The 27,199-nt window shown below is 57.1% G+C and overlaps 3 protein-coding genes across 5 annotated transcripts; 2 read left to right on the top strand and 1 right to left on the bottom strand.

The window, feature by feature from the left end:
* Positions 1 to 6,641: 6,641 nt before the first annotated feature.
* Positions 6,642 to 12,408, bottom strand: ZNF319 (zinc finger protein 319). Its single transcript, XM_062500139.1, has 2 exons — positions 12,334 to 12,408; positions 6,642 to 10,879 (listed from the first exon to the last, which is right to left on the bottom strand). The coding sequence occupies exon 2, from the start codon at positions 10,505 to 10,507 to the stop codon at positions 8,846 to 8,848; it is 1,662 nt and encodes a 553-aa protein (XP_062356123.1). The 5' UTR covers positions 10,508 to 10,879; positions 12,334 to 12,408; the 3' UTR covers positions 6,642 to 8,845.
* Positions 12,409 to 13,120: 712 nt separating this feature from the next.
* Positions 13,121 to 16,865, top strand: USB1 (U6 snRNA biogenesis phosphodiesterase 1). The gene is made up of 7 exons (XM_062499967.1): positions 13,121 to 13,224; positions 13,332 to 13,483; positions 13,616 to 13,799; positions 14,295 to 14,348; positions 15,384 to 15,489; positions 16,131 to 16,214; positions 16,503 to 16,865. The coding sequence occupies exons 1-7, from the start codon at positions 13,121 to 13,123 to the stop codon at positions 16,605 to 16,607; spliced, it is 789 nt and encodes a 262-aa protein (XP_062355951.1). The 3' UTR covers positions 16,608 to 16,865.
* A 1,478-nt stretch (positions 16,866 to 18,343) lies between these two features.
* MMP15 (matrix metallopeptidase 15) lies at positions 18,344 to 23,665 on the top strand. Of its 3 annotated transcripts, none has more exons than XM_062499690.1 (10): positions 18,344 to 18,640; positions 19,773 to 19,921; positions 20,172 to 20,294; positions 20,405 to 20,712; positions 20,954 to 21,115; positions 21,237 to 21,460; positions 21,591 to 21,729; positions 21,974 to 22,124; positions 22,231 to 22,346; positions 22,595 to 23,665. In XM_062499690.1, the coding sequence occupies exons 1-10, from the start codon at positions 18,533 to 18,535 to the stop codon at positions 23,035 to 23,037; spliced, it is 1,923 nt and encodes a 640-aa protein (XP_062355674.1). In that variant the 5' UTR covers positions 18,344 to 18,532; the 3' UTR covers positions 23,038 to 23,665. The 3 variants fall into 3 exon arrangements, with proteins under 3 accessions (XP_062355674.1, XP_062355675.1, XP_062355676.1); XM_062499691.1 differs by having other exon boundaries at positions 18,532 to 18,640; positions 18,941 to 19,921; XM_062499692.1 differs by lacking the exon at positions 18,344 to 18,640 and adding an exon at positions 19,004 to 19,148.
* The last annotated feature ends 3,534 nt before the right edge of the window (positions 23,666 to 27,199 follow it).

The following is a 27,199-nucleotide window of genomic DNA, read 5'->3' as shown; positions in this document are numbered from 1 at the left end:
TGCCTCCGGAGCAGCCCAGGAAGGTCCTTGGTGTCCTTCTGTTTCCACGTCCTGCTTAGGAAACATGGCACTGTAGCATAGCCAGAGCGAACCCGGCTCAGCTCCTCGTCCCTCACTGCTATTGTGAGCAAACTGAATGCTCTATTTTATTCTAATAATCTCAGTTAAACTTGCTTTTCCTAAAGGCAGCTCCTCAGTTAGATGTTTTATTTTCACAGCCTGTCCTGAGTAGGAAGCTATTGCAGATAGATCACAGAAGTTATGTTGTTTGCTCAGGGTCCTCTACTCTCCCCATCATTTTTAATTTGAGGGAAGTTGAACAGTAATTTGAACAGAATTTTTTTATGAAGATCATATCTCAACACACACATCCATTCTTTCTGCCCCTGCAAAACAACTCTGCTCCACTGCCCTTCAGCCACACCCCAGAGACATGGTGGCTGCTGGGGCAGGTACCTGCTGGGGGCTCTGGCAAGGGCAGCAAAGGCATTCAGCAATGGCTGCTGTGATGTTGATCGGGTAGGTAAAAGGAAAATCTTTGCAGAGCAGGGATTCAGTTATCCAAGCTCTGGCTGCTTGGTCTTTTTGGGTGTCTTCCTTCCCTTCATGAAGCAGCTCCAGGCTGGGATACAGCACCAGTGAGCCAAGTGATGATGCACATTCCCATTCCCATTCCCATTCCTAGGTACTGAAGAAGAGCTGGGGTCTCTCATCCAACTCAGACTGGGGGTGTCACTTGCTGTTGCCCCTCTGAAGGGCTCCGCTCTGCCCAAAATGCCCCTCTAAAAATACACCACTCTGCTCAAGGAAGGGCTCAGGAGCACCTCAGACAGCCCCCAGGTGATACCTGTGAAGGACAAAAGAAAGCAGATCCCTCAACTCCTTCCAGCCTTGCCAGGATACTGCACAGGAATTTCAATCCCAGTTACACACATGATCCCAATCACACATGCAGCCGGTAGAGGCTGGAAGCTGCTCAGCACTGGGCTCTTTGAATTAACTCCTCATGCAGCTTTCAGGCATACAGGACATCTTCAATTCCCTTGAGACGGCTCATGGGGGCTCTCCAAAGCCTGGCTCCTTAAATCTAGGCTGGGGCTTGCAGGAAGGGTGGTGTGTGTCCTCAGCCCTTTGCTTGCCTGCACCTCAGCAAGGCCAGGAGCCAGGTTTGGGTGCAGCCAAGGCATCACTCCATGCAGCACTTCCAGCCCCCAACACACCATGTGGGCAGGGCCCCCTCCCCCAGAGACCCCCACATCCCACAGCTGACAGAGGGGCTGTAGAACACCTCCCAAGAGGACTGACACCCAGAAACCAATTAAATTACCTTGTAACTCTCACAGGGTATAAGGGACTAAGGAGCTGCAAATGCCCTGGGAACAGCAAGGAAAAGCTGCCAGTACTGTGCAGCAGAGGCATTTCCATCCAGGCTTTGACATTCTCACAGAGTTGTGTCCGTGTACACAACTGAGCCCAAACAATCCTGGAGAAAGCCCTCTGAGGCTGCAGCGAGCCCCTCTTGTCAGCCAAGGGCTCCTCCTTCCTCTACACGAGCTGGTGCAGCTGTAAAAGCCTGGACCATACACCTGTCCTTGGTCTGGGAAAGAAAGTGGAGGGCAGAGGCAGTTCTTCTGCCAAATCTGAACAAGAAATGGGCAGAAACATTTGTGGGTCTCCACAAAACTAGTTGCTGAAATAGAACAAGTAGCCAGGATTTGCCTTCAATGACACGAAAGAGTTGGCAGTCATGTATCCTGCTGCATTGCAGGCACCCAGCAGTGCCACCACCTGTTGTGGCAGTTCTTTTTGCCAGCCAGCAAAGTCTCATTTCTAAGAGCAAGAAGGGCATAGATCCACGGCTTCATTTGGAGCAGGGAGCACCACGGCCTTTCCTTCCTCCCCAGCAGCTGATCAAACCTCCACATTACCCATCCCTCACAACATCACTCCCCATGGACCAGCACAGCTCATCCTCCAACTCTTGGACCACCAAACCCCCAGTGAAGGGCAGAGGTGGCCCTGCAAAAAAACCCAACCGCGCCCCTCGCCTCCATCGCTGCCACTTACCCCTGCAGGATCACCACTACCTCCCTGAGAAGCCACCCCTGGGATGCATGGGCTCCCTTGGCCACTGCAGCTTGCCACTGACCCCCCCAAACCCAGCTCAATCCGCTCAGGGCTCTGCAAGGATTAGCCCTGTGCTGCCTGCAAATGGGATTACTGGCATCCAGCTGTCCTGAGCGCCCAGGCTTCCAGCAGCCAGCCTGACTTTGGTGCAGGGTGCTGCTGCAAAACAAAAAAAGCCCCAAAACCAAGCAGGTTTGAGCACCCTCAAAATCCCTGGAGCCACCACGGCTACCACAGGCACTCACCAGCAGCACTGTGGGGAAGGCAGTCGTCTCACCCATGTGCAGGTGGGTGCAGGGATGTGCAGATGAGCAGCACTGGAGCTGCTGAAACCCCGTGGGGTGACACAAGGTGATGTGCTGAGAGTGATGGGCCACTGGTGCTCCACCCACAGCTCTGCCCCAGTTCCAGAGCAAGGAGAGCAAATCTGTGCTGGGTTGAGCTAAGCCTTCCCTTGCTGAGCCTGCCAATTGCTGCTTGATCCGTTTACCTCCAGCCTTTCCCACTGCCCCTAATCTTGGCTGCAGTGACACCCTGGAATCCAGGTGCCAGCACGCCTTCTCTGCTCCATGTCCAGCCTGGCTGTGTATGTCCAGAGCTCCCTGGAGCAGTGCTGGAGCTCCTTGACTTGGTTCTTCCTTCCCTGGCTCCATGGGTGTCTCCATCCTGGTGGGCAGCAAGTACCCATCTTGCCTGGCCCCAGCATCTCTGTAGCAGGCTCCTCTCTTGCTATCACAGGATGGGGAATGCAAAACAAAACCTCAGGAAAGCTTGAACAGTTGTATGTGGGGCTGGGATCCCCAGAGCACAGCATGCAGCAGCTTCTGCCCTCTGAACAGCTGCTCTGTTCTGGCAGGAAGAGACTCCTGCCTGTTCCTGCCCTGAAGCGACCAGGGAAGAGTTTTGCTCTGAGGAGGGATCATTCCAATTCTAGCAAGGGGCAGAACCACTCAGCATACTCTGCTTGTGTTTGCTTTTGGCCCCTGGGAGCCTGCTTGTACCCTACATCTTCTGGTGACCAGAAAGATGAACCATCAATTCTACTACAAAGAAGGGGAAAGAAAGAAAACATGAAAAAAGAAACCCAAGCAGAGCCAGACAGAGCACAAAGACAGATGAGGAAGCTGTGCCTGGCACATGGCCTCTGTTCCAGAAATCTTATACACCCACAGGAAGGTATAAATAACTATAAATTTATTAGTAAAGCAAAACAATTTGACACTCACACAGAAGAGCGGGATGTGTTATTACAATATATATATACACACATACATGGAGTATCATCTTAGAAACACATGGAGAGCAGTGTTAAAGGCACTGCAAGCCACACAAACCTCAGCAACCTTGGCTGTGACTTCCGACAGCCCTGGGAACTCTACCAGAGCCATGACCACAGGTTGGGAGGTGCCCAAGAATCTCACTGACCATGAAGTCCCTCAGATCCATGGCTTGGAGGCACTCAGAAACAAGCCCAAGGTCCAGCTTCCACCTGTGGTCCTGCTCTCCCCATTGAGCATCCCAGGCACGCTGTGAGAGCAGCATCTTCACATCCAGAAAGTGTCAGAGGCAGCTGCCAGGAGATGCTGCAGAGGAAGCTGGGCAGCTGGGGAGAAGCTGGGTGCTCACCAGGCCTGGCGGGGAGCTGCCAGCACCAAACCTCACTGGCCTGCCCTTACTGAATCTCAGCAATTCACCTGCAGCCACAGGAACCTTCCCACAGGTGAACTCACCACCCAATGGAGAAAGCGTCAAACTGAAGTATAACAAGAGGGTTTTGCCTATTTTTAATGGCCAGGCTTCAGCTGCAGCCTAGACTTGATGGTAAATACCCAAGGAAGTACAGAAAGTGTTCTCTTACCTCCTCTTCTCCCTGCAAGGGCAGTCTTGAGTGCCCAGAGACAGTCCCAAAACTCTGTCAAGAGGATGCTTTCCCCCTTGTCCCCCAGTTCAGCACACGGGCCCCAAGACCAGAGCGTGCACATCTTCCCACCCAGATTGCAGAGATGGCATCTGGTCACCAGAGAGCTGGCATGGCCACCTGAGCATCCCCATGGTCCCAGGGGTGTCCATGCCACATCTAACTCAGCTCAGCCACCTGCCTGATGCACACAGCTGCCCCACAGCATTCCTAACTGTGCTGGGAACTAACTATGCTGTCTGAACCCACCCCAGTACCATGACCTCTCCCCAGGAATGTCTGTCAGTCCTTCACTGATTTAATCCCCAGCCTTGGAGATGGAAATGGTTGCTCCCACCCCAATACCCATTTCCTACATCTCTGTTCTGGCTCTTGGTCCTGGCTTGGATTCACTCACAGGAGCATGGACAGGATCTGGCCAAGCCGAGCTGCCAGGTCACAGGCATTGCCCATGCCCAGCAAAATGGATGGCCTGCTGTGGGCAAGAACCAGAAGCACTCACTGGATTCCAGAAGATTCAGATCCTAAACACCTGATCTCATCATCAGTGGTTTGGTATCACCTGGATCCAGCCTCAGCTTGGGAAAGGAATTTGGGGCTGGGGGGAGCAGAGGGAGGTGGGAATGAAGGAGGAGACTTCACAATCAGTATGGAAGAAGGAATGAAAAACAAACCACTGCTTACAAATAAAGAACTGAATTAAGAGAAAGGAAGCTGAGAATATCTTTTTAAAGTATAAGCTGTGGAAGGAAGGGGCCGAGACAGCTAAAGGCATCCCATAGGTAGAGTCAGGGGAAGTGAAGATCAGTAAAAGCCCAGGTCACAGAATACCTTTTCCTGAAGCCAGGAAGCCAGAGGAACAGCAGCCCTAGAGAGCAGGACTTACATCCTGGACAACACCCACACAACCTCTGCCCAACCTAACCCTCCCCTCCACCTACACAGTATCATCCTATGCTCAGACTGCCTGCCAAGGAGAACCACCCCTTGGGGGTGACCACCTACTACCCAGTCCCACACAGCATCTTCAGGTGTCTGGCAACCAGGTCTGGAGCTGGCTTCAGCACTTCCCACAGGGCTGATGGCACACCAGCTCCAGCACAGCAATTCTTTTAGGTGCTGCAGGGCAGGGAGGAATGCAAGAGGCCAAGCAGAGGCAGGAGCTTGAAAGCTGCTTGAAGTAAACACCAGAAGTGAAATGCAACAGGTACAGAGACATAGTTTTCTCCCCAAAGGGCTTTGGCCCCAACTGCTCTTTGGTTTGAGAAGGAAACACTAGCAGTCAGCAGCGAGCCCTACAGTGTGATGCCCCACGGACATCAGCTCCCAGGCCAGCCCCTGCCTCCCCATGCAGCACAGCGCTCCTGACACTCCTGTGCCTCCTGCTACTTCCACCACCTCCCACCTCACTGGACAAAACACAACCTAAAGGCACAGCAAGAGATATGGATCTGCTTCCCCCACCCCTGCAAGCAACACTGCTGCTTCCAACTAGAAAATGCTCCTATAAAAACACACCCAAAGCTCTGTGCGCCCACTCAGTGTCCACCCTGCACAGATCCTCCACCCGCAAGCTCCAGCTGCATGTTCTCCATGGGCTTCTACAGGTTTGGGCTGTTCCAGGACAGCAAATGAAACAAGAGACTGAATCACCATGGACTCATAGCCAGTCCTAATAATGATGTTCTAATCCTGCACCATGATGTTTTTGAACCTGGAGGCACCTATTCAGCAGCTGATGACCTGGACCTCAGCTCATCCCTGCTAAGCTCCCCACAGCATCCCCTCTCTCCCTGGCATGGGGTCCCATGCACACAGCCCTGATGAGTCTCTCTGCCCAGGGCACTGCTTGGCTATTGCCATATTCTAGGGCTTTCCCAGGTGCTCAGCACAAAAGAAATACACCCCCCCCCCCCCCCCCCCCAACAATCCCTATGTCCAGCTGTACCAAGAGGACAGGACTGACAGCTCCATGGCCCCTCATAGTGTGGAGCTGTGTCTGGGGCTCACCATCATCCTCCTCTGCTCCAAGTGCCAGGCAGTCACCCAGACAGCTCCCCCAGGCTCCTGGGGAGGGAAGGGAGCAGGACACAGCCAGGTGATGATTTCTCCAAACCCTCCTCTTTCCAGCAGATGCCTTGGAAAGAAACAGCAGAGCCACAAAGCCCTCTCACACCCTGCTCCTAGCAAAGAAGAGCCTCTCTAAGCCCTGGGCACTGATCCTGGCTGCCAGTGCTATGCCCCAAGTGCTCAGGGTGAGCACTGAACCCCTAGCAGTTGTGCTGGGCAAGAGCAGAGGAACCGTGGCCCAAGGCAGAAACACAGCAAGGGTTCAGGTGGGTGCCACAGTCCTCATCTGGTCCCATATTTGCAGCCTCCATCACCACCAAGTCCTTCTGTAAAGACAGGATTAGCCTTCCTTTGTTTGGACTCTCCTTTACTCCTACAGTAAAGCATACACTGAACTTACCACATATTAAACAGCAAAAAACAGCTACGTAGAACTAAAGAGCTCTTTAAAAATCAGAGTTACCACATCTCTCTTTTTTTTTAAAGATCCAGTATGACATCAAGTTAAACTATACAGTATTTTTAATGAATTTTAACAAACTGCTTTAAAAAAAGGTAAAACAAAAAGAGAGGGAAAAGAAACACAGATGGAAAACTTGGTAGGAAGTTCTACATCTTTGAGGCAGCACAAAGTAGGATAACCATCATAGGTCCCTCTTCCTTGGGCAGCAGAGAGCACATTCTGTTTTAATCTCCTTAAAGTTGCACATGAAGAAGACTCAACCCCAGGGTCTACCCTGTCACCGCACCGTCCCAGCCCCTGAAAATGCACCCTGCGCCTCCTCACCATACTGGAAATGGAAAACCAAAGCCTTCCTCCACCTTTCAGACAAGTGTCCCGAGGAGAGATGCAGGCCCAGCCCAAGCCTCTGCAAGGTTAATCTGTCTACACTTGCCACAGACAACAGTTATTGACCTTGTCCTAATCACTCGTGCAGCACATGGGAATTTACTGGCTGCTGCTCACTACAACCTCACAAAAGCACCAGCCAACAACACAGAAAAGCTGAGGCTGGCAGGGACCTCTGCAGACCATCAGGTCCAACTCCTTGCTCGCACAGGGTCAGCTGCAGCAGGTTGTCCAGGACCACATCCAGTCAGGGACTGAGCATCTCCACAGATGGATACTTAACATCTTAGTATCTCCAAAGATGGAGAGGGGAAGACTGGGGGACAACCTAGTAGGCACATCTTCAAGCTTCGAGGCATTTAACTGACATGTAAATGGATCTCTTGGACATGAGAAGCCAGCAAATTCCTGCAGAGGAAAACACCTGAGGCTGCATCAACCTTGCTAGGGGAGATTTATTTTTAAGTGATGTTTACAAGAAGTGTGCAAAACCTGAAAAATACAAGACGAGGTAAAGAAAGGGCAAAGGGGTAAAACAGGACTCCTGCAAGAGGGGAAAAAACAGACTTCTCCTTTACCCACTGCTGACTTTGCCCTCCTCATGGAGTCAAGCCTGCAGTCCAAAAAGGATTCTCCTGCTTGCTCAGGTTCCTCCAGCAAATCAGACACCAAGCCCTTGGCACGTGCCGTGGGTTACTGCTGGCCACGGCAACACCTCTGCAGTTACAGGTTATTGTAGTGTTCATCTCACCCATTAGTGTTGGAGCTGTGACAGCCCTTTGCCTGACCCTGCTGGAGGTACCACTGATGAAGGTATCAGCCCAAAGGGTTCTCAAGGGGCTGGAGGCAAGGCTCAGCAGGAGGGCTATCAGCTCTTCCCCTTGGGAAGCAGCTCTTGAACGCCAGGCTTTTGGTCAGGAGCAGGGTATGAATGCTGTAACAGAGTCACAGAACTGTTAGGGTTGGAAGGACCTTTGGAGATCATCTAGTCCAACCCCCCTGCTAAGTTAGGGTCACCTAAAGCAGGTTACGCAGAAATATGTCCAGGTGGGTTTTGAATGTCTCCAGAGAGGGAGAATCCATTACCTCCTCCCAGACAGAATGTCCCAGTGCTCCTTGTCACGCTTTCTGGTAGCAGCACAGTGCTTCCTACAGCTCCCTGTGCAGCTGGCAGGGACAGGGGGCAGGCAGGCTCACTCAGAACCCTTGCAGAGTGTGACAGCCAGCGACTGCAAAGGCAGCAATGCCAAAGTGCTTTTTGGAGCTGTGAAGCCCCATGGCTTTTCCCTTTCAACACTCTAGAAGGAGGGAGGGCAGGGGAGGTTGGGGCAGTCAATCAACACTAACAATCTGAAATGGTGCCCTCAACTGAGCTCGGACCAAGCTGGGAGACCCCAGCAACAGAAACCTGCTATCTCCATGCCAAGCAGCCCACCCTGGGAGAAGGGAGGGCCGGCTCTGCCTTGCTCCTAAACCCTCTCCAGGAGGAGAGTCACCCAACCCTCCCTACCAACCCTGCCAGGCAAGGCTGTACACAAAGAGCTGGTGCCTGCAACAGACAGCTGAGCTCCCAGGACCGGAACCGCAGGTACAGCATGAACTACAGTCCTGGGAACACCAGACATCTACAGGCAGTAGTTTCCTCTCTCCACCTCCCTCCTTTCCTTTCCCCCCTTTTGAGATGTTCACGTCGTCTGTTGCTACTTCGATACAGGCGGCATATCAACCACTGAGGCCAGAGGGAAGTTCTACCTGCCCACACACCGTAACCCCCTTTCCCCCACACTCCCTGGAGGCTGCCAACATCCGAGGAGAGGGAAGGGAAGGCTGAGGCTCGGAAGCGTCCCATGCAAGCTGAAAGCCACCGCAGGGCGGGAGGCTCACGGCAAGCAGGCAGCCACCTGGTAGGCACCCTCGGCCGTGTGCTGGACGCTGTGCTCCTGCAGCAGGCCCAAGTCCAGGAACCGCTCCCCGCACCACATGCACTTGTACTGCTGCTCGCGGGCGTGCACGCTGTGGTGCTTGTTGAGGTGCTCACGCTGCTTGAAGGCCTTCTCGCAGGAGGAGCACTTGTAGGGCTTCTCGCCCGTGTGCACGCGCCGGTGGCGCTGCAGGTCCGAGGCGTACTTGAACCGCTTTTCACAGTCGGGGCACTTGAGGGGCTTCTCGCGGGCCGGGTCGCAGCGGTGCTGCACGAACTCCGAGGAGGAGAAGAAACGTCTCTCGCAGAGCGTGCACTTGAGCGGCTTCTCGGCGCAGTGGGCAAGCTGGTGCTTCTGCAGAGCCGAGGCCCGCTTGTAGGACTTGTTGCACACCGCGCACTTGAAGGGCCGCTCCGCGTTCTGCACGCACTTGTGCCGCAGCAGTTCCGAGGACTGGTTGAAGCCTTTCTGGCACACGTTGCACTTGAAGAGGTTCTCTATGCCGTGCACGTGCTGGTGGTACACCAAGTGCGAGGGCTGCACGAAGCCCTTCTCGCACAGGTTGCACTTGAAGCGCTCCTCGGCCTTGTGCGTGCGGCGGTGGCGCATGAGCGCGTACTGCTGCTTGAAGCTCATCTGGCACAGGTCGCACTTGAAGGGCCGCTCCTCGCTGTGCGTGCGCTCGTGCTGCCGCAGGTCCGAGGGACGCTTGAAGGCCTTTTGGCACTCCCCGCAGCGGAAGGGCCGCTCCCCGCTGGGCGTGCAGGGGTGCTGCAGCAGCTCCGAGGACTCCTTGAAGTGCAGCTCGCACACGTTGCACTTGAAGAGGTGCTCCCCCGAGTGTGCGTACATGTGGCGCACCAGGTGGGAGCGGTGCTTGAAGGTCTTCTCGCACACCGTGCACTTGTAGGGCCGCTCCGAGCTGTGGGTCCGTTTGTGGTGCACCAGGTGGGAGGACTGGCTGAAGCTCTTGTCGCACAGCGTGCACTTGTAGGGCTTCTCGCCCGTGTGGATGCGCTCGTGCCGGGACAGCTCCGAGAGGTGCTTGAAGGTTTTCTGACAGATGGAGCAGCTGTAGGGCTTCTCCGACGGGTCGAGAGCCTGTGAGTGCTCTACCTCGGGAGGCTTGTAGGTCTTCTCACAGATAGAGCACTTCATGGCGTTGCCGTTGTGGACATTGTGGTGCTGCGCCAGCGAGGTCAGGAGGGAGAAGCCCATCTTGCAAACCCCACACACAAAGGGCTTCTGTTCCACCTGGATACACTGGTGTTCGAGGAGGTCGGTGGCCTGGTGGAAGATCTTCAGGCACTGGGTACACTGGAAAGAGCGGTCATGGCCTGGCAAGCACTGGTGCTCGTGGGGGTTGGAGAGGTGAGCGAGGTCATGGCCACACACACCACATTTGTGGGATGGCTCTCCAGCCTGGATGGGGGCGTGCTGGTGGTGCTGCAGTCCGGGGTCCGGCTGGAGCAGGATGCCGTACACGGCACAGCCCAAGGGGTTGTCAGCAGTGCTGGGAGGGATGGAGTGCTCTGGGAGGGCGGCTGCCCCAGCGTGGTGCTGCTGTGGTGGCGGAGGCTGCTGTGGTTGCTGCTGTTGCTGCTGCCAGCTTTCTGACATGCTTGGGGGAAAAAAATGGGATTTCAGCAGTGATAGCTTCAGCTTCCCAGTTGAAAGGGTTCAAGTAAAAGCAAAACCAAAAGATTCTGAGATCCTGATTCCCTGTAACTGATCCCCTGAAGTGGAGACCAGAAAATCCAGCCCACAGCCAGGATCCTAGGAAGAAAAGAGGTGAAGAGACTCTAGAGCCTCCTCCTTAGACCAGCGCAAATTCTTTATGGACTGATTTGGTCTGGCTTTTCCTTCTTTCAGACAAAAGAACAGGAGGCAGAGGCAAGTGCCTTGAAGACAAGAGGAGGCCCTTCTCTGTGCTGGCTGTGATGTGTTCACACTTGGGAAGGGTGCAGGAAGCAACCCAGGGAGCAGCTCTCTCTGCAAGAAAGAAAACAGCTCACGTCAGGTCAGAAGAAACATGGGCAATTCTCTATGAACCTTCCCCCATGGCTCTCTTTGAAAACTCTCCTGCATCCCTGCAAAGCTACCAGGAAGCCAGTGTGGAACTGGAGCCCCACTTGCTGCTGCGCAAAGGGCCTGGGACAAGGAGTTCTCAGTCTGGAAAGGGCTGGGCTCTGCCTGGACACAGCCAGGCACGTTTGGGTGTAGTGCTCTCACAAGAGGCAGCACAACTGCCCAGGGCCTGCTCAGCTCAGCCTTGAGTGGGTCACTGATCTCCAGCACTGCTGTGGCACTGTCCGAGAACATCAGTCTCTCTGCACAGGCTATGCACCAAACACCGTGCAATCCAGAAGCTACTGGGTTAGATTTTACACATATCAATGCAGATCATAACATGATCCCACACCAGCTGAAATGGCCCTGTGAAACAGTTCTACTCCTCCTGTAGCCTGCATATCAAGCCTATTACCCAAGGGATGTACACAAAGCATTTCCCCCTCTCTGGGCAGCGCTTGTAGACTGGAAGAGCCAGAGAAGTCAGGAGAAGATTTGCCCTCAGTGTTATCCTATCCTGAGAACACAGAACCCTCAGGGAGTACTCTGTGAAGATAAAAGAAGAGTTAAAGCAGTTGCTCAGCTGAACCTCCTACCAAAACATGGAATAAAAGTACACTGAACCAAACAATCCATGCCAGAGCAGCAGCCCAGCCTTGCTGCAGAGCATCATCAGGCTTGTGCACACTGAAAAGTTCCAGTCTTTCCAGAGATGTCCAATAAAACGTAGTACCAACTTAGAAATGGGTAAGACCCACCAGCGAGTGGCAGACAGCAGCAGTGTTAACACACCTCAAGAGACAAAAAGGTGCAAACCCTGGTGAGCAGTAGCCACCAACACTCCTGGGCTTCAAGTCCCCAACCCCATTAATAGCACTTCCATCTCTGGGTCAAACCACCTGCCCCCAGGGTAAGGAAATCCTTAGTCTACCACAAGAATATTTTTTATGTCTAAAACTAAGTAATAAAGATAACCAGAGAATCCCACTTCACAGCATACTCACCTCCACCGGCACTCAGTTGAGACTGGGTTGAGCTTCACAGCTCAGGTAGTGCTAGACCCACCTCTGAGTAGGGGGACACTTCATTATTTTGTGCTCCAGCACAGTTTCGGGCAGTAAAGCCCCCAAAGGCCCCATCGCAGCGCTGCTGGCATGCAGGATGCCCTCCTTCTGTAGAGCTCACCTTGACGAAGCGAGGGCTTGCAGTGACGGTCCCTGCACCCGAGATCGGCGGGACACCAAACTTCCCAGCCCGGGAGCCACCACCTTCCCCCGCACACACCGCGAACCCGGGCAGGGTGAACCCACCGGAGACGCACCCCGGCCTAATGGGGAGGGAAGATCGTGCCCCTCGCAAGGAAGAGCGATACCAACCTTGGCTTACCGAAGGCTCTGCGCGGGGACCCGCGTCGGCGCCAGCTCCAGCCTAACTCATCCCTCCGTGGGAGGTGGGAAGGGACAACCATTTAGGGAGCGCGGTCGGGAGCGCAGAGGTATTTTCAAACTGGCTCGGCGGCCTGCTCGGCATGGCCCGGCCCGCTCCCGCCGGGCCCGGGCCGTCTCAGGGCCCCGGGGCTCGGGGGCGGCCGGGGAGCTCGCAGGCCACCAGCAGCCGCCGCTGCCGCAGCCCGCGGCCAGGCCCGGCCCGCCGCTCGCCGCTCCCCATCGGGCGGCCCCGCTGGCAGCGGAGGGACGGAGCCCGAGGCCTTGGCCGCCGCCGCGCCGGGAGTGCCCGCGGTGGGATCGGGTGTAGGGGGTCGCTGCCCGTCCGGGGCCGCCCCCGCCCCGGCGAGGCGAGGCGCACACAAAGGGCGGCGGCGGCGGCGGCCGGGCCGCTCACCTGCGGCGGGAGGAGGCCTCGCCGGCGGCAGGGCCGCGGCCTGCGCGCTGCGCCCGAGCCCCGCGCTGGCGTGGAGGCGGGAGCCGGGAGGGGGAGGGAGGGAGGGAGGGAAGGAGGGAAGGGAAGGGAGCGAGCGAGCGAGCGGCGCGCGGGAGCGCAGCGGAGGGAGCGGAGCGGAGCGGGCAGGGCCGGGGCGGCCGCGGCGGCGGAGGAGGAGGAGGCGGGGCGGGCGCTGCGGGTGCTTCCCCCTGCCGGGCCGCGCCGGCAACTGCAGGGCCGGCACCACCGGGGACCGGGGCTGTCCCGGCGGGTGCCGCCGCCATGAGCGCCGCGCTGGTGGGGTACAGCAGCTCCGAGGAGGAGCAGGAGGACGAGGAGGAAGGGGGGAGCCGGGGCGGCGGCGCGCAGGGGCTCCCCGGGGCCAGGTGGGTGCGGTGGGGTGGTGGCGGCAGGAGCCGCGCGGGAGGCGGCGGGAGCGCGCGGCCTTCCTCTTCCTTCTCTTCCTCGTTCTCACCCCGCTCCGGTCCCGCAGCTCCGGCCGCCCCCGCCTGCCCGCGCCCGCCGGCCTGCCGGGAGACCCGGATCCGGAGGAGGCCGTGAGCGATGACAGCTCCCGGCACGGCGGCCGCGTGCGCGGCTTCCCCCACGAGCGGGGCAACTGGGCCACTCACGTCTACCTGCCCTGTAGGTACCGGCACCGGGACCGGGCTGGGTCCGGGGGGATGGCGGGGCGGAACTCGGCTGCTGCGCCCCGGGGTGCCGCCGGTGCCGGCGGGGATGCGCGGCCAGCTCTGCTCTGACGGCGCTGGCCCGCAGACATTGCCCGGGAGGAATTCCTGGAGCTGCTGGAGCTGCTGGTGTCCCGCGCCCGCACCTACGTCCCGTCGCTGGCTGCCATGGAGGAGTTCCACCTGAGCCTCTCGCAGTGCGTGGTGCTGCGCTACCACTGGATAGAGCCCTTCGTTCGCTCCCTCAGGGAGCGCCTGGCCACCTTCCACAGGTGGGTTTGGCAGAGCCCCGGGAGAGTGCTCCTCACACCCCTCCTCTGCCCTTGGGAGCCGTGTTTCGCCAGCATCCACACCCTAAGGTGTTCCTGGTAGCTGGTGCTGACAGAACATTAAAGCCCTGGGGATTTTTTCCCCACTGCCTTAGGATCTGGCACCAGACACTTCAGGTTTTGGCTTTCCAAGGTCAGGCCAGAGCTGTGCCGTCCCCTAAACTATGGATGGTTTTGTTGCTTGCATCTAGCTTGGACACTGGCTGAGCATCAGCTGCTTCAGGACTTCTGTCACTATCCAGGCTTTGGAGGGCTGGAAACAGGAGGGGAATTAATTAATTAATTTGAGCCCCCAAAGGTATTGGTTGCACCAATTCGGTCTGGTCCGATTGCAGCATACATTTGCTTATATCTTATATCTTGGTAACAATTCTGGCCCTTCCTCATATTTTCTTTTTTTTTTTTCCTGCAGCTGAAGTAGGATTTTTCTTATTTCAGGTTCTTCTGTGTGGCTGACCAACTGAAGGTTTACACCAACCAGAACAAAACCAGGTAATTGCACAGTGGAGCAGCCTGCCTGCCCCAGGATAGGTTTGAGCAAGGTGCTGAGTGGATGGGAAGCATCACCCTGCCTGTCCCACATTTGGGCTGTGTGACAACACAGTGCATGATCACCTCCAGATCATCTCCAGACATTTCACACCTTTCCCCAGCCATCTGTACAAATTTTTAGCTTTGGCACTGATTGTCTATGAGCCTTTGGTCTCATTAGCTGGTGTACACAGCCTGGGGTGAGCAGAGTGGGACCAACTCTTCTGGCAGCAGTGCCAGTCTTGAAAGTGTAGTGCAGGTCTTCCAAGAGCTGGAGAGAAAGAGCTGAGATGGTGCTAATTTTACTGGGTGTCAGCTCAGAAGCCTGATTCCAGCTAAATGCAATTAAATTTTTTTTAATGTCAAAGCAGAGGTGATTAAAATTGTGAAAAGTTGCTGAATCTGGCAGGAAAAGCAGCCCAAGATATTAATGGGTAGAAAAAAAGTGGATATGGAACCTGGGTGACACTTGAATCTTCTCCTTCTGTCCTGGAGGGGAAGAAATGGTGACTCTAAATGACTTTAAAAAGTGTCATCCCGACAGTCCTGGAGGAGGTGCTGACTTATTTGTCACATCTCTCCAGCTTGGTACTTCCCATTCATTGCTTCCTCTCCTACTGTAAAATCTCTCCAGCAACTTCCACTCTTCTAATGAAGCTCTTCCATGGGCACAGAACTCTGCTGAAATTCTCATCCAGTGCATCCTTTGCCTGGAAAATTAATTTTCATGTTCCAAAAGGTAAATCTAGTGAAGGTTAAGGTTAATCTAGCAAATCTACATGGTTTATCATGCAGTCCTGCTTCTCCCTGCCACCACATCTTCTGTTTTTCTTTAGAATACAATCAACATCCCTGGATGCTTAAACCTGGCATTCCTCAGTTTTTCTTGTGTTAGGGAGTAGAGAACTTGCCCAGTAGGAATGCAGGGCTAAGTATTCTTATGGCTGTGCTTTCTGCAGCATGAACGGGTGCTTGCTGTCTCTTGCCTTTCTTTAGGACCTTTATTGGCTTGGAGGTCTCTGCTGGGCATTTCCAGCTGCTGGAGCTGGTCTCAGAGGTGGATGGTGTTCTAGAGGAATTTGACCTTCCCACATTCTACAAGGTGACATATTTTCTGCTTAATCCCCTGCCAGTCTCGACATGCTGGCTGGTTCCTTGTGAGATGTTCAGACAAATAAACAGGAGCCAGTTGCAGTGGGTGCCCTACTGTGCATGGAAGCAGGGTTATCCTAGGATAGAATGGGCACTGTGGAACTGAAGATAATCCTTGTGTCTTTGCCTTGAGCAGCTTTCTTGGGCATTAGTCCAGCTTTTTTTGCTTAGTACTAGCTTTGGGAAGAGGTTTGGGATTCTGAAGGGCCAGATCCCAGTTTGTCTCCAGAGGCAAGCAGGAAGCTCATGTGGGTTATTCAGAAGTGACCCGTGTACCTGCTCCGGGAACAGTTCTGAGAGATTCTGCCACAGCTGCAGAATTGAGCACAGAGAGCTGGGAACCAAGCAGCCTTGCCCACTGGTGTCCAAAAGGGCTGGGCTGGGAAGCCCAGGACTCCTCTTGCCTCCAGCACTGTCCATAATCAGCTCTGCAGTTGTTGAGATGGTAGAGGGGACTCCCAGCTTTGGGATCCTCCAGCCTTTGTGATCCCAGACAGGGCAGCAGCATCATGCTAGATCTCCCACTGTGGCTCTGTGCATCAAGCAAAGCCTCCTTTAGCCCTCGCTTTCCTATCCCTGTTTTGTCTTCAGGACCCATCATTCCACATCAGCTTGGCCTGGTGCGTCGGGGACCTGTCTGGCAGGCTGGAAGGGCAGTGTCTGCGGGAGCTCCAGGTGTGTCCCCACGTGGTGTGGAGAGCAGGGGGAGGGCAGAGCTGGAGTCCAGCCACATCTCCCTGCCAGGGGTGGAGAGTGGGAAATTCACTGAGCAGGACAAACTTCAATGGGCTGAAAAATGAGAAGCTCTTGGGGGGAGCGTGACTTAAATTATCCTCCCAAGGGAAGACAGAGGCTTCCAGCTGCAAATGGCTTCATCTGCAACTTCCTTCAGAGAGGGAGCTGCAGACTTCATCCTCTGGCAGATCCACCCTCCTGGTACTGACTCCTGCCTCTGTTTTCCAGGACATTGTGGATGGGTTTGAGGAGTCAGCATTCCTGCTGCGTATCCAATGGGAGCAAATCCGCTGCAAGTCAGGGAACAAATATTTCTCCTTCCCCTTGAGGTAGGGACAGGTGGGGCTGTGCATTTTGGAGCCTCGAAGAGCCTGATGCTGGACCAAGGATGGTTGTCTGGCACAGCTCTGGGTGGTGTGGGCTGTCACGCACCTCCAGCCTTTTCTTGCCTGCTCAGCGTCTCTGTGGTGTTTGTGGCCTCAAGTCAGGCTACTTCCAGTTTGAGCTGCTGGCTGAAGAAAAGTGTGTTTGTAGCAGATTTCATCCTCGCTGCTGGATGTGCTACAGTCAGCACTGGTGGTTCCAGACATCCCACGGTCGCTAATTTTGCTGATTTTTTTAGAAAAAGGGAAAAAAGTCTTCAGAAGCTGTAGATGCCTTATGGGAAGGAGGAAGAAGGTGCTGTGGGAAGCTGCTACTAAAGGGAGAGTGTCTCACGCAGTGGGAAGTAGCACTGCCACATTGTTGGGAAGCTCTGGGCATGTTTTGAGTAGCAAGAGGCAAGGACATGAAGCTGGATCCTCTTCCCTGAGTGTTTTCCTACTGTATCTCAGACAAGCTCCTGAGTCATGCTGTGTCCCTCTCACACTGCTCCTGCCTCTGTAGAGACATTTCGGTGTCTGATCCTTTTTACCAAGAGCTGCTGCCAGGTGTGGGTGAGCCCTGGAACAGACAGTGTTAGTGTTTGCCTGAGCTGGGAGTGTGAGTCCCTCCCAGGCCACAGGTGAGTCAAGGGGTGGCGGTTCCTGCCCAGGCTCCACACTTTTTCCCTGTGTGATCAGCACCCCAGGTGGATGAAGACCCAGGGGATCGCAGGTTGGACATTGTCCTTTGGGAGAAACTCCTTTTTAATTTCTTTGTTACTGCGGGTTGGGCAGCTGCAACCTCTCAGGTTCTTGGAACAGGATGTTGACGTGATACCGTGACTCTTTTATTCCATGTCTGTCCGGGAGTTCTGAGCAGTAAAAATCTGTCTCCTTGTGTCATAAAATTGTGTCTGTGGTGTATTTCAGCTGTTTCCTTTTAGACACGCACAACTCCTGCAGGCTTCACGTGAGGCCCTGTCTGTAAGTGCTCCTGTGAGCTCCGTGCTGCCTGTCCTGGCACACGAGAGTGGCTTTGTCTGTGGGAGCATCTCCATACAGTCAGGATGTGTGTCCCTGGGAGCATCGCAGCCAGTTGCTGCTGCCAGCAGCCTTTTGAAGTCCTTAACAAAAAAATCTATTAAGTCTTTAGCCAGTTACTTTCCGGGATAGGGATCGGCGAGATAAGTTTCTTTTGGGGGAAAGAAAAACAAACAAAGGTAGAGATATATTTAGCCTCTGGGGACTTCAGTGAAACCGGTTTCTCCCGGGTTAATGCTCAACCGCTGAGCCTGGCACAGCACCCAGTTGTGTAACATCGGGTGTCAGAGACAGCCGGGACAGGGGACGATGGCTGTGGGGGCAAAGTCGGGGGATGGCGGCGGGGGCGAGGGGAGCGGCTCGGGGCCGGGGGGGAGCGAGCGGCTCGGGGCCGGGGCTCTGCCCGCGGCTCCACCGCGCACACACGTGCGGGGGGGGCGGCCCCGCCTCTGCCCGGCCCCGCCCGCGCCCCGCCCCTGCTGCCGCCGCCGCGCCCGCCTTCCGCCAGCGCTCCGGTGCTCCCGGCGGCGCGCAGAGCGCGGCAGGGCAGCCGAGCGGAGCCAGGCCCCGCCGCGCCGCGCCGCGCCGCGCCGCGCCGCGCCGCGCCGTGCCGTGCCGTGCCGTGCCGTGCCGGCCGCCCGCCCATGTGCCGCGCGCCGCCGTCCTGACCTCGCGCACAAAAGGCGGGCCGGGAGGCGACGGGCCGCGCCTGGCAGCGTCGCCCATGCACCGTGCGCAGCCCCCCGCGGCGGCTCGGCGCCGGGCCATGAGGGCGGCGTAGCTCCGACACCGCCGCGCTCGGCCCGGCCCGGCCAGGCGCGGCCGGGGGCAGCCGCGACCCGGCGGCGGCGCGGAATGGCAGGAGGGGGCGGCGCCCCCTGGCGGGCGGGCGGGCGCCTCCCGCTGCTCGTGGCGCTGCTGGTGCTGCTGGCGGCGGCGGCGGGCGAGGAGATCAACGCCGAGGTGAGCCACGGACGGGCCCGGGGCTCGGGCACCGCCGCTCCGGCACCTGCGGGCCCGCCGCACCGCCGGCCGGTGCAGGTGCAAGGCGGGACGGGGAACTTGGGGGGGGGGGGGGGGGGGAGGGCGGTGTCCGGGTCGCCGCCGGGGGTGGCGTGCGGCGGGCGCGGGGTGTAGGGAAGGGAGCGCTTTGTGCCCGGCGGGGGAGGGGGTGAAAGGGCTTTTGATAAAGGCTGTGCTCCACCACCTTGCCGGGGGAAGGGGAGTAAGCGTAGAAGAAATTAATAGATTTAATGTTTTTAGAAATTAAAACGTTAAGCCGTTTTTGAAAAATGAAAGTGATGGGAAAAGAATTGCGATATGAAAAGGATTGGAGAACCTGGAGAAGAAGACTTGGAAAAGAAAAAAGACGTGGAAGAGGAATAGGATCTGGAAAAGGGAAAAGCCTTGGAAGAGGAATAAGACTTGGAAAAAGAATTGGAAGGAATTTAGAAAAAAAAAAGCTTTAAAGGTTAAAAGGAAACTCCCCCCTAATTTGGAAAATAAAAACGAAGAATAAGAGGAAAAAAGAAAGTTACAAAAGAGTAATAATAAAGATAAAAATAAAATGCAATTAAAGCAGACAAGAGGAGGCGGAGGCTGGGGCAGGAAGGAAGAGCTCTGGCACGCCCCAGCACCCTCCTGCCCCCTGCCCTGGGGCTGCAGCCCCACAGGACAGAAGCCCCTTTGTGACTGCAGGCCGGGCTGGGGGTCCCAGGCGTCACATCCCTCAGCAGCTCCCAGGGGATGCCTCTGGAGGAGGATGGGGACAGGCAGCCCGCAGGCAGCCTGGCCCCCTGCCAGCTGCCTTGTCCCTGGAGTCAGGGCATCCGGCAGCAGCCCCCCGAGATCACGGATCCCCCACCTTTCGGGACAGGGCAGGGACCCTGTGCCCTGCTTGCCACACCGCTGCCTGCCGGCACCACTGGCAGCCGGCACTGACCCCTGAGAAGGGACACGGGGCTGGGATACAGTCAGGCAGTGGGGACAGATCCTTCCCCACTGGGTGTTGGGGAGCTGCAGGTGCCGCTGCAGGGCTGCTCCCTGCCTGGGGGCTGCTCCCTGCCGGGGCTGACGCGCGGCTCTCCCGGTGCAGGCATGGCTGCGGCTCTACGGGTACCTGCCGCAGCCCAGCCGCCGGATGTCCACCATGCGCTCGGCTCAGACCTTCTCCGCCGCGCTTGCTGAGATGCAGAAGTTCTACGGCATCACTGTCACCGGCGTCCTGGACGAAGAGACCAAGGCGTGAGTTTCTCCATTGTCCCCTTGCTCAAGCAGATGGCAGCTCCGCTCTCAGGCTCTGTGGTTTTTTCTGACGGCCCCAGGGCTCTGCCAGCACCTGGAAAAGTGGGTGCTGTCCCCATTGGGAGCTGCTCCTCCCCTTTTGGGGGCTGCATGTCTGCCAGGATATCGTCCGTGCTGTCTGTGGGTGCTGTAACCCCTCAGGGACCTTGGCTGTGGTGGGCTGAGTCCTGGCCTGGTGTCCTTCTGACAGGTGGATGAAGCGTCCCCGCTGTGGGGTCCCGGATCAGTTTGGAGCACGGATGAAGTCCAACATGCGTCGGAAGCGATACGCGCTGACAGGGCGGCGCTGGAGCCAGAACCACCTCACCTTCAGGTGCCAAACACTGCCAGGGATTCCCTCCCCCCAGCCCATGGAGAGCCGTGGATCCCCTTGGGGAACGAGTGCTGCTCCAGGCCTTCCCTAAATGAATTTTGTATCCCCAGCATCCAAAACTACACGGAGAAGCTGGGTCGGTACCACTCGTACGAGGCTGTCCGACGAGCTTTCCGGGTGTGGGAGCAAGCCACGCCGCTGGTTTTCCGGGAGGTGGCCTACGAGGACATCCGGCAGAAGAGGAAGAAGGAGGCTGACATCATGGTGCTCTTTGCCTCTGGATTCCATGGAGACAGCTCTCCCTTTGATGGCCTTGGGGGATTTTTGGCTCATGCCTATTTTCCTGGCCCTGGCATGGGAGGTGACACGCATTTCGACTTGGATGAGCCTTGGACACTGGAGAATGCAGATGTGTCTGGTGAGTTGAGGGCCAAGAAGGTGGTAAAGGTGACCAGACGAGCCTGGTGGCCTTCTGGGTTGGAGGGGTAAGGGGGGAGGGGGCTGTGCTGGTGTGGACAGGAGTGGCGGGGAGAGCAGGTCCACCATGGGCGATGCAGACCGATCCCACTGGAGCACCCATGTTGCAGGGTACTGGGTCCAGGGGTCCACCTCGTGTCATGTCCTCCACCCTGTCTTGCTGATGGTGCCTCTCCATGCAGGGAACAACCTTTTCCTGGTGGCCGTGCATGAGCTGGGGCACTCGCTGGGCTTGGAGCACTCCAGCAATCCCAGCGCTATCATGGCCCCCTTCTACCAGTGGATGGACACGGAGAACTTCCAGCTGCCTGAGGATGACCTCAAGGGCATCCAGCAGCTGTACGGTGAGGAGCTGGTTGGGGGATCATCCCAGAGGTGGGATTCTGAGGATGAGTGTGGGGAAACTGAGGTACAGATGCTGCTGGTCTGCATCACCACATCCCTTCTCTCACCTGCCCGATCCAGGTACCGCAGATGGGCACCCTCAGCCCACCAAGCCTTTGCCCACCGTGACGCCCCGGAGACCTGGCAAGCCAGACCAGAGACCCCCTAAACCTCCCCCTCCGGGGAAACCAGAGCGACCACCCAAACCTGGCAGCCCAGACCGACCTGACCAGTATGGCCCTGACATCTGCGATGGAGACTTCGACACGGTGGCGGTGCTGCGTGGGGAGATGTTTGTATTCAAGGTACCTGCCAGGATCTCCTCCTGCCCCTTCCTTGGGGATATCGTTGGTCTGTGGGTGGGAGAACCCCTCAGCAAGGTGACTGTGTCCCTGTGTCCTCCCCATCCTCTGCCAACACTGTGTTTCTTTCCAGGGCCGGTGGTTCTGGAGGGTCCGCCACAACCGGGTGCTGGACAATTACCCCATGCCCATCGGACACTTCTGGCGGGGCCTCCCTGGGGACATCGATGCTGCCTATGAGAGGCATGATGGGAGGTTCGTCTTCTTTAAAGGTGAGCAGGGAAGCTGGATGGGAGGGCTGAGGTGGAAGTGAGACCCCAGTGCCCCCCCACAGTCCTGCTGAGAGCTGGTTGGCTTCATCCCATCCTGACCCACCTGCCTAGCCAGAACTGTTTTGTGATGCCAAGGGGTGAGGGTGGCCACAGGCATCTACCACCATCCCTCTCCATTTGTGCACCTGCCACAGCGGCTGGGCAGGACCTTCTCATCCCCCTTCTCCAACTCTTTCCCCTCTAGGTGACCGGTACTGGCTCTTCCGAGAAGCCAACCTGGAGCCTGGGTACCCACAGCCCCTGGTCACCTATGGGCAGGGCATCCCCTACGACAGCATTGACACGGCCATCTGGTGGGAACCCACAGGACACACCTTCTTCTTCCGTGGGGACAGGTGAGTGTCTGTGGGGCTCTCCCTGCTCTGCTGGACCCTGTCGGGGGGGAGTGTTGGGCAGTGGGGACCCCTGTGCTCATCACCTACTCCCTGCCTCCCTCCCCAGATACTGGCGCTTTAATGAGGACACACGCTCGGTGGACCCTGGGTACCCAAAGCCCATCTCTGTCTGGGTGGGCATCCCTCCCTCGCCCAAGGGAGCCTTCCTCAGCCCGGATGCCTGTAAGTCGAGGAGGAGAGGGGTGGGTGGTGGTGGTGGGGGTCTCGGGGATGAGGTTATCCCTTTGATAGCCTGGCCACATGGGATGGACTTGGGGAGAGTGTCTGGGAGTCAATGGTGAATCCCTTTCTGAAGGGTTTCACCAGTCCTCGAGCAAAACTTGCTGTCTTGGGCATCTGCAGGGGTGCCCAGGTTCTGCAGTGTCCTGTGCCCACCAACTTACCCCTTGTCTCCGTTTTCTTTCCTCCAGCCTCCACCTACTTTTACAGAGGCACAAAGTACTGGAAGTTTGACAATGAGCGTCTCAGGACAGAGCCAGGCTATCCCAAATCCATCTTACGGGACTTCATGGGTTGTCACACGGAGCTGGTCCCAGACCCCAATCCCCGCTGGCCTGATGTGGACCGACCCCCCTTCAACCCTGATGGGGATGGGGGGACTGAAGGTGAGGAGGAGCAGGAGGAAGAGGAAGATGAGGATTACAACGAGGGAGATGGCCAGCCAGGCAGGGACGTGGACGTGGTGGTGCAGATTGATGAGTACACACGCACCATGAGCGTGGTCATGGTGCTGGTGCTGCTGGTGCTGCTGCTCTGCATCCTGGGCCTCATCTACGTCATCGTCCAGATGCAGAGGAAGGGCGCACCCCGAATGCTCTTGTACTGCAAGCGCTCCTTGCAGGAGTGGGTTTGAACTTGGCTCCCTCCCCCCACTGCTCCCACCACCATGGTGCTAAGATGGACCTGACACCCCCTCCCCTTGACCCTCACCACAGCCTCGGCCTCTCTGCCCCATTGTTGCTTGATGGCTCCAACCTCAGAAAAAGGGGAGATGCCCAAACCCCCAGCCCCTCCAGAGCAGCCGGGCTGGGACCGGGGATCATCATGGGGGGGCTGGAGGGCATCCAGGCCCTGCCTGCTCCCCAGTGCCTGTGCGTCCCCCTAGCTGTGACCCTCAGGCTGCCATCCATCACGTGCCTGCATCTGCCATGGGTCCCTGCAGGGTCCCTTCCTCTTGTGTGAGCCTGCTGCAGCTCGGGTGGTGAGTGGGCTGGGGGCTGCTCACAACTGCTGTGGGCTGGCAGGTCTCAGCTGCTGGCACCTGCAGTAGTGGGGAAGGGAGGGCTGAGCTCATGGCTGTGTTTCCTGTTGAACCACGGGGATACAGGGATGTGGTGCCTACAGACAGTGTGAGTTGGGAGATGCCACCTCTGCAGCCCTGCTGTGGCTCAGCTCAGTTCGGGCCCTGCTGCTGCCACCGTGGGACGAAGCCCTGGGGCACATGGTCCTGTGGGCAGGGCAGTGGGCACGGCCGCCTTGTATGTCCATTAAACGGGTCGGGTGTGTGGAAAGCTGTGGTGCCATCGTCCTTCCTGCTGCGGGGGTGTCCTGAGAGGGATTGGGCAAATTTTGTGGTAATGGGACTTGTCTGGGGGGGAGGGTCACCCTGCATGGCACCCCCAGGGGACCAGGTAGGGGAATGCAGGGAAGGGGCCAGCATGGCCACTGATGTCCCTGTAGCAGTCCCTGCCCTGGGGCTGCCACTTCAGGGGGGTCACCAAAGCAGGCCCCCCACCCCCACCAGTGGACAGAGCGGCCTTTCAGCAGTTCCCATGGCAGTGACAAGGGCCTTGCTGGGAACACAGGCTGCCTTGTTCTCCCCCAGCCAGCACTGCTCTTCAGCCCTGGGCAGCCGCCTCCCTTCCCCGTGCAGGGGCCGGCAGCAGCTGGGGACCCTCCTGGAGCCACTTCACAGGGTGCTGCAGCTCCCTGTCCCCACGCAGCCCTGTCGAGTTTCCTGGGGGGAAGGGGTGGCCATATCCTGTCTCACCACTGTTGTCTCGGTAGAGGGAAGGCAAGAGGAGTCATGACCCCTGTGGAGATCAGGGAAATAATCATGGGAGTGGGAAATACTAGACTTCAGGGGTAGGAAACTGGCTGTATCTGGGGAAAAACGTTGCTCATGTTGCAAAGCAAACTGCGGAGATGGAGGTAGTGGTGTCCCTGCTTTTGCTGGTGATGTGATCACAGGGGTGGCAGCCAGAGCCAGGTTTGTTCTGCAGCTGCAGATGCAGCCTTGGGGTGGGCAGCAGAGACCTGACATAGTTGCTGCACTGATGGGGAGGCTGGTTGGGCTGTGCTGAGCAAGGGGGTTGTGTGAACCTGACCCATCCCTGTGGGGATGACCCTGTGGAACTGGGGAGCATCCCTGTGTGGGAATTGACTCCAGTCAGCATCCTTGCTTCCTCCGGCCTCCTCTGCAGCAGAACCAGGGCCAGCACTGTGCCAGCATCTGTGCCCTGCCTGTTCCCCAGGCACCTTTATCTTGGTGCATCCATGCCCTGATGCTCAGCTGCTCTTTGCCCTCATCCCATCCTGCCAGCCCTGGTGGGTGGGTGGGAGGTTTCCCTGCTTCATGGATGAGGATATGAAGCTTTTGTGCTTCCCCCATCCTTCCCCCTCCCCAGGGCCCAGAGCTGCTGGCTCAGTTCCCGACTGCTCCAACCACTTCCCAGCACTGAATTACCCTGAGCTACCCAGCCACTCGTCAGCCGCTAATTACTGTAAAAGGGAACGACTGATGCTGGCTCTCGCCCTGCTTTCCTGGTGCTGGGGGGAACCCTGTGGCCTGAGTCACCCACCCCTGCTTCAGCCTTCATCCCTCCCAACACTGGGCAGCGATTTCCAGCCATGAGCTGATTCCTTGGAAAACACGTTTGGCTCAGACTCAGTGCATCACTGCAGCCAAGCAAGAAATCAAAATCAGGAACAGAAAACCTCTGAGGAATTGGGGGGAGTGGATGGAAGAAGGTCTCCTGGTGGCTCAGGGCTGCTGTATTCCATCAGCCAGGCCTTGCTGGGTCACATTCCTTGGCTTTTAACTTCTTTCAGTTCTGTTCTGACCATCTTGCCCAGATTTGTGCTTGTGTGGGTCTTCCCCAGAGCTGAGCCGGGAGCTCTGCCATGGGGCAGCCCAACACTCCAGTTTGTGCTGAGCCAGGGCCAGACAGGCACCAGGAGCTGCCAAAAGCCATGAACCTGCTGAAAAGGCCAGGCAGGAGGAAAGCACGGCCGGGATTCACTCTCCCCACCCCCGCAGAGACTGCTCCAGAGGCCAGCACAGATGCATTTCCCACGGCAGATGCATTTCCCACACTGGATGCACTTCCCGTGGCAGATACATTTCCGACAACAGATGCATTTCCCACGGCAGGAGTGTTTTGCTTCTCTCCTGGGGGTACGAGGGCTCCATGGGGTGCAGGGCTGGGACCCCAAAGCCTGGTACCCAGAAAGATGTCTGGCTCGCAGGGAAAGCCTGAACTGGACAAGGATGCCCAGGGCCAGCTGCTCATGGTATCCCTTCCATGGCAGGAAAGGGGCTTCCTTTCTCATTCAGGGTGGGACAGGAGCTGGGAACAATTCCCCAGTGGGAATTAGGGATGCTGGGAGCAGAGGCTCAATCCACCACTCTTGGTGAGCTGCGACACCACTTCCCACCCCCTCCCGTTTTTCTCCGGATGCTGCAGCAGAGCTGGTGCCAGGAGCCCAGGGCCATCTGGAAACTGTCATGGACAGCAGTAAGGGACCCGCTGGAGACAAAGCCCAGAACTTCAGTGGCACCCAGGCTCCACCAGAGGCTCCTGCACTGCCCTGCACACCCACAGTGGGGTCAGCTCACCTCTGGGCACCTGTGGGTATGAGACCCCAGGAGGGACAGGCAGGCACCTGCTGTAAGGGACAGCAGGTTGGGAGCATGGGGAGTGTGAGTCCAGCTGAGCCTGGCCCCGGCAAGCATTGGACTGCCTCACCAGGCAGCTCCCTGCTTCCCAAAAATAGGTTGGAGTGCCTGACCTGGAAAAGACCCTGGGAGCTCAGCTCCAGGCCCTGCTGTGCTGGGGTGTACATGAGGAGGTGACCAGGGCTGGCAGGGTCTCTCTGCCTGACTGACACCATCTCAGGAGAATCCTCCTCTTCCTCTGCAAGCCAGGCCATGAACCCCTGTTCAGCACTGAGGAAAGGATCCGGAAAACACAGAGGAAGCTGGGCTCAGTGCAGAGGAAGAACTGGGGCTAGGATACAGCAAGCAGCAACCGGCCAGCTCAAGGTCGGAGGAAACAATGCTGGAGATGGAGGGAAGAGCTGTGGGGCCCTGGAAGGGGTTGACCCTGCAGCCTGCGCTCGCTGCTGCCCGGGGAGGGGTCGGTGCCATCACAGCCCCACTGAGGGTGGGATGCACCCACCAGGCACACTGAGGTCAGCACATGTGTGTGTGGCTCATGCCCCTCTCCTCCTCTCACACCCACCTGACGGCTCCCAGCCTGCTCCTGGGAGTGCTGGGACCCCTCATCTCACACGAAGTCATTTCTGGGGCTGCAGGGGCAACAGGTAGAACAAATGGGCTTCAGGTCTGCTTCAGCACAACTTGGTATCCATCATCTTCTCACCTCTAGCAGCCCTGAGGCTTTCTCCACTGCATCCCAGGTTAGCTCTCAGGGTGCGCAACTACTCCCTTATCCAAATGAATTGTGTTTGGGTGGTCCCATTTGCAGCCTGCCAGGGGAAGCTCTTACCCCTCTCCTGCAGGCACCAGCAGGACAGGAACATCAACTCTGTCTGCATGCGAAGTGGCCAAAGTCCCCAGTAACCGTCACTTGGTTTTCCTGGGTGGTGGCCAGTGGTAAAACTCAAAATAAATATTTCCCTTGCCTCCAGAACTGCCTGCCCCACATTAGACAACAGCTGCAAAGGATTAACATTGCCCTGGAGGTGTAATCCCTCTACAAAGATGACAACATTTGGCCCAAGGCATCCAAGGAAATGTAGAATGAACAAGAAGCAGTTTGGCCCAGATTTTT

This window comes from Cinclus cinclus, chromosome 11 (assembly GCF_963662255.1).
Source record: "Cinclus cinclus chromosome 11, bCinCin1.1, whole genome shotgun sequence".
NCBI lineage: Eukaryota > Metazoa > Chordata > Aves > Passeriformes > Cinclidae > Cinclus > Cinclus cinclus.
The sequence above is the reverse complement of the archived record's forward strand: the minus strand, read 5'-3'. Positions and strand labels throughout refer to the sequence as shown.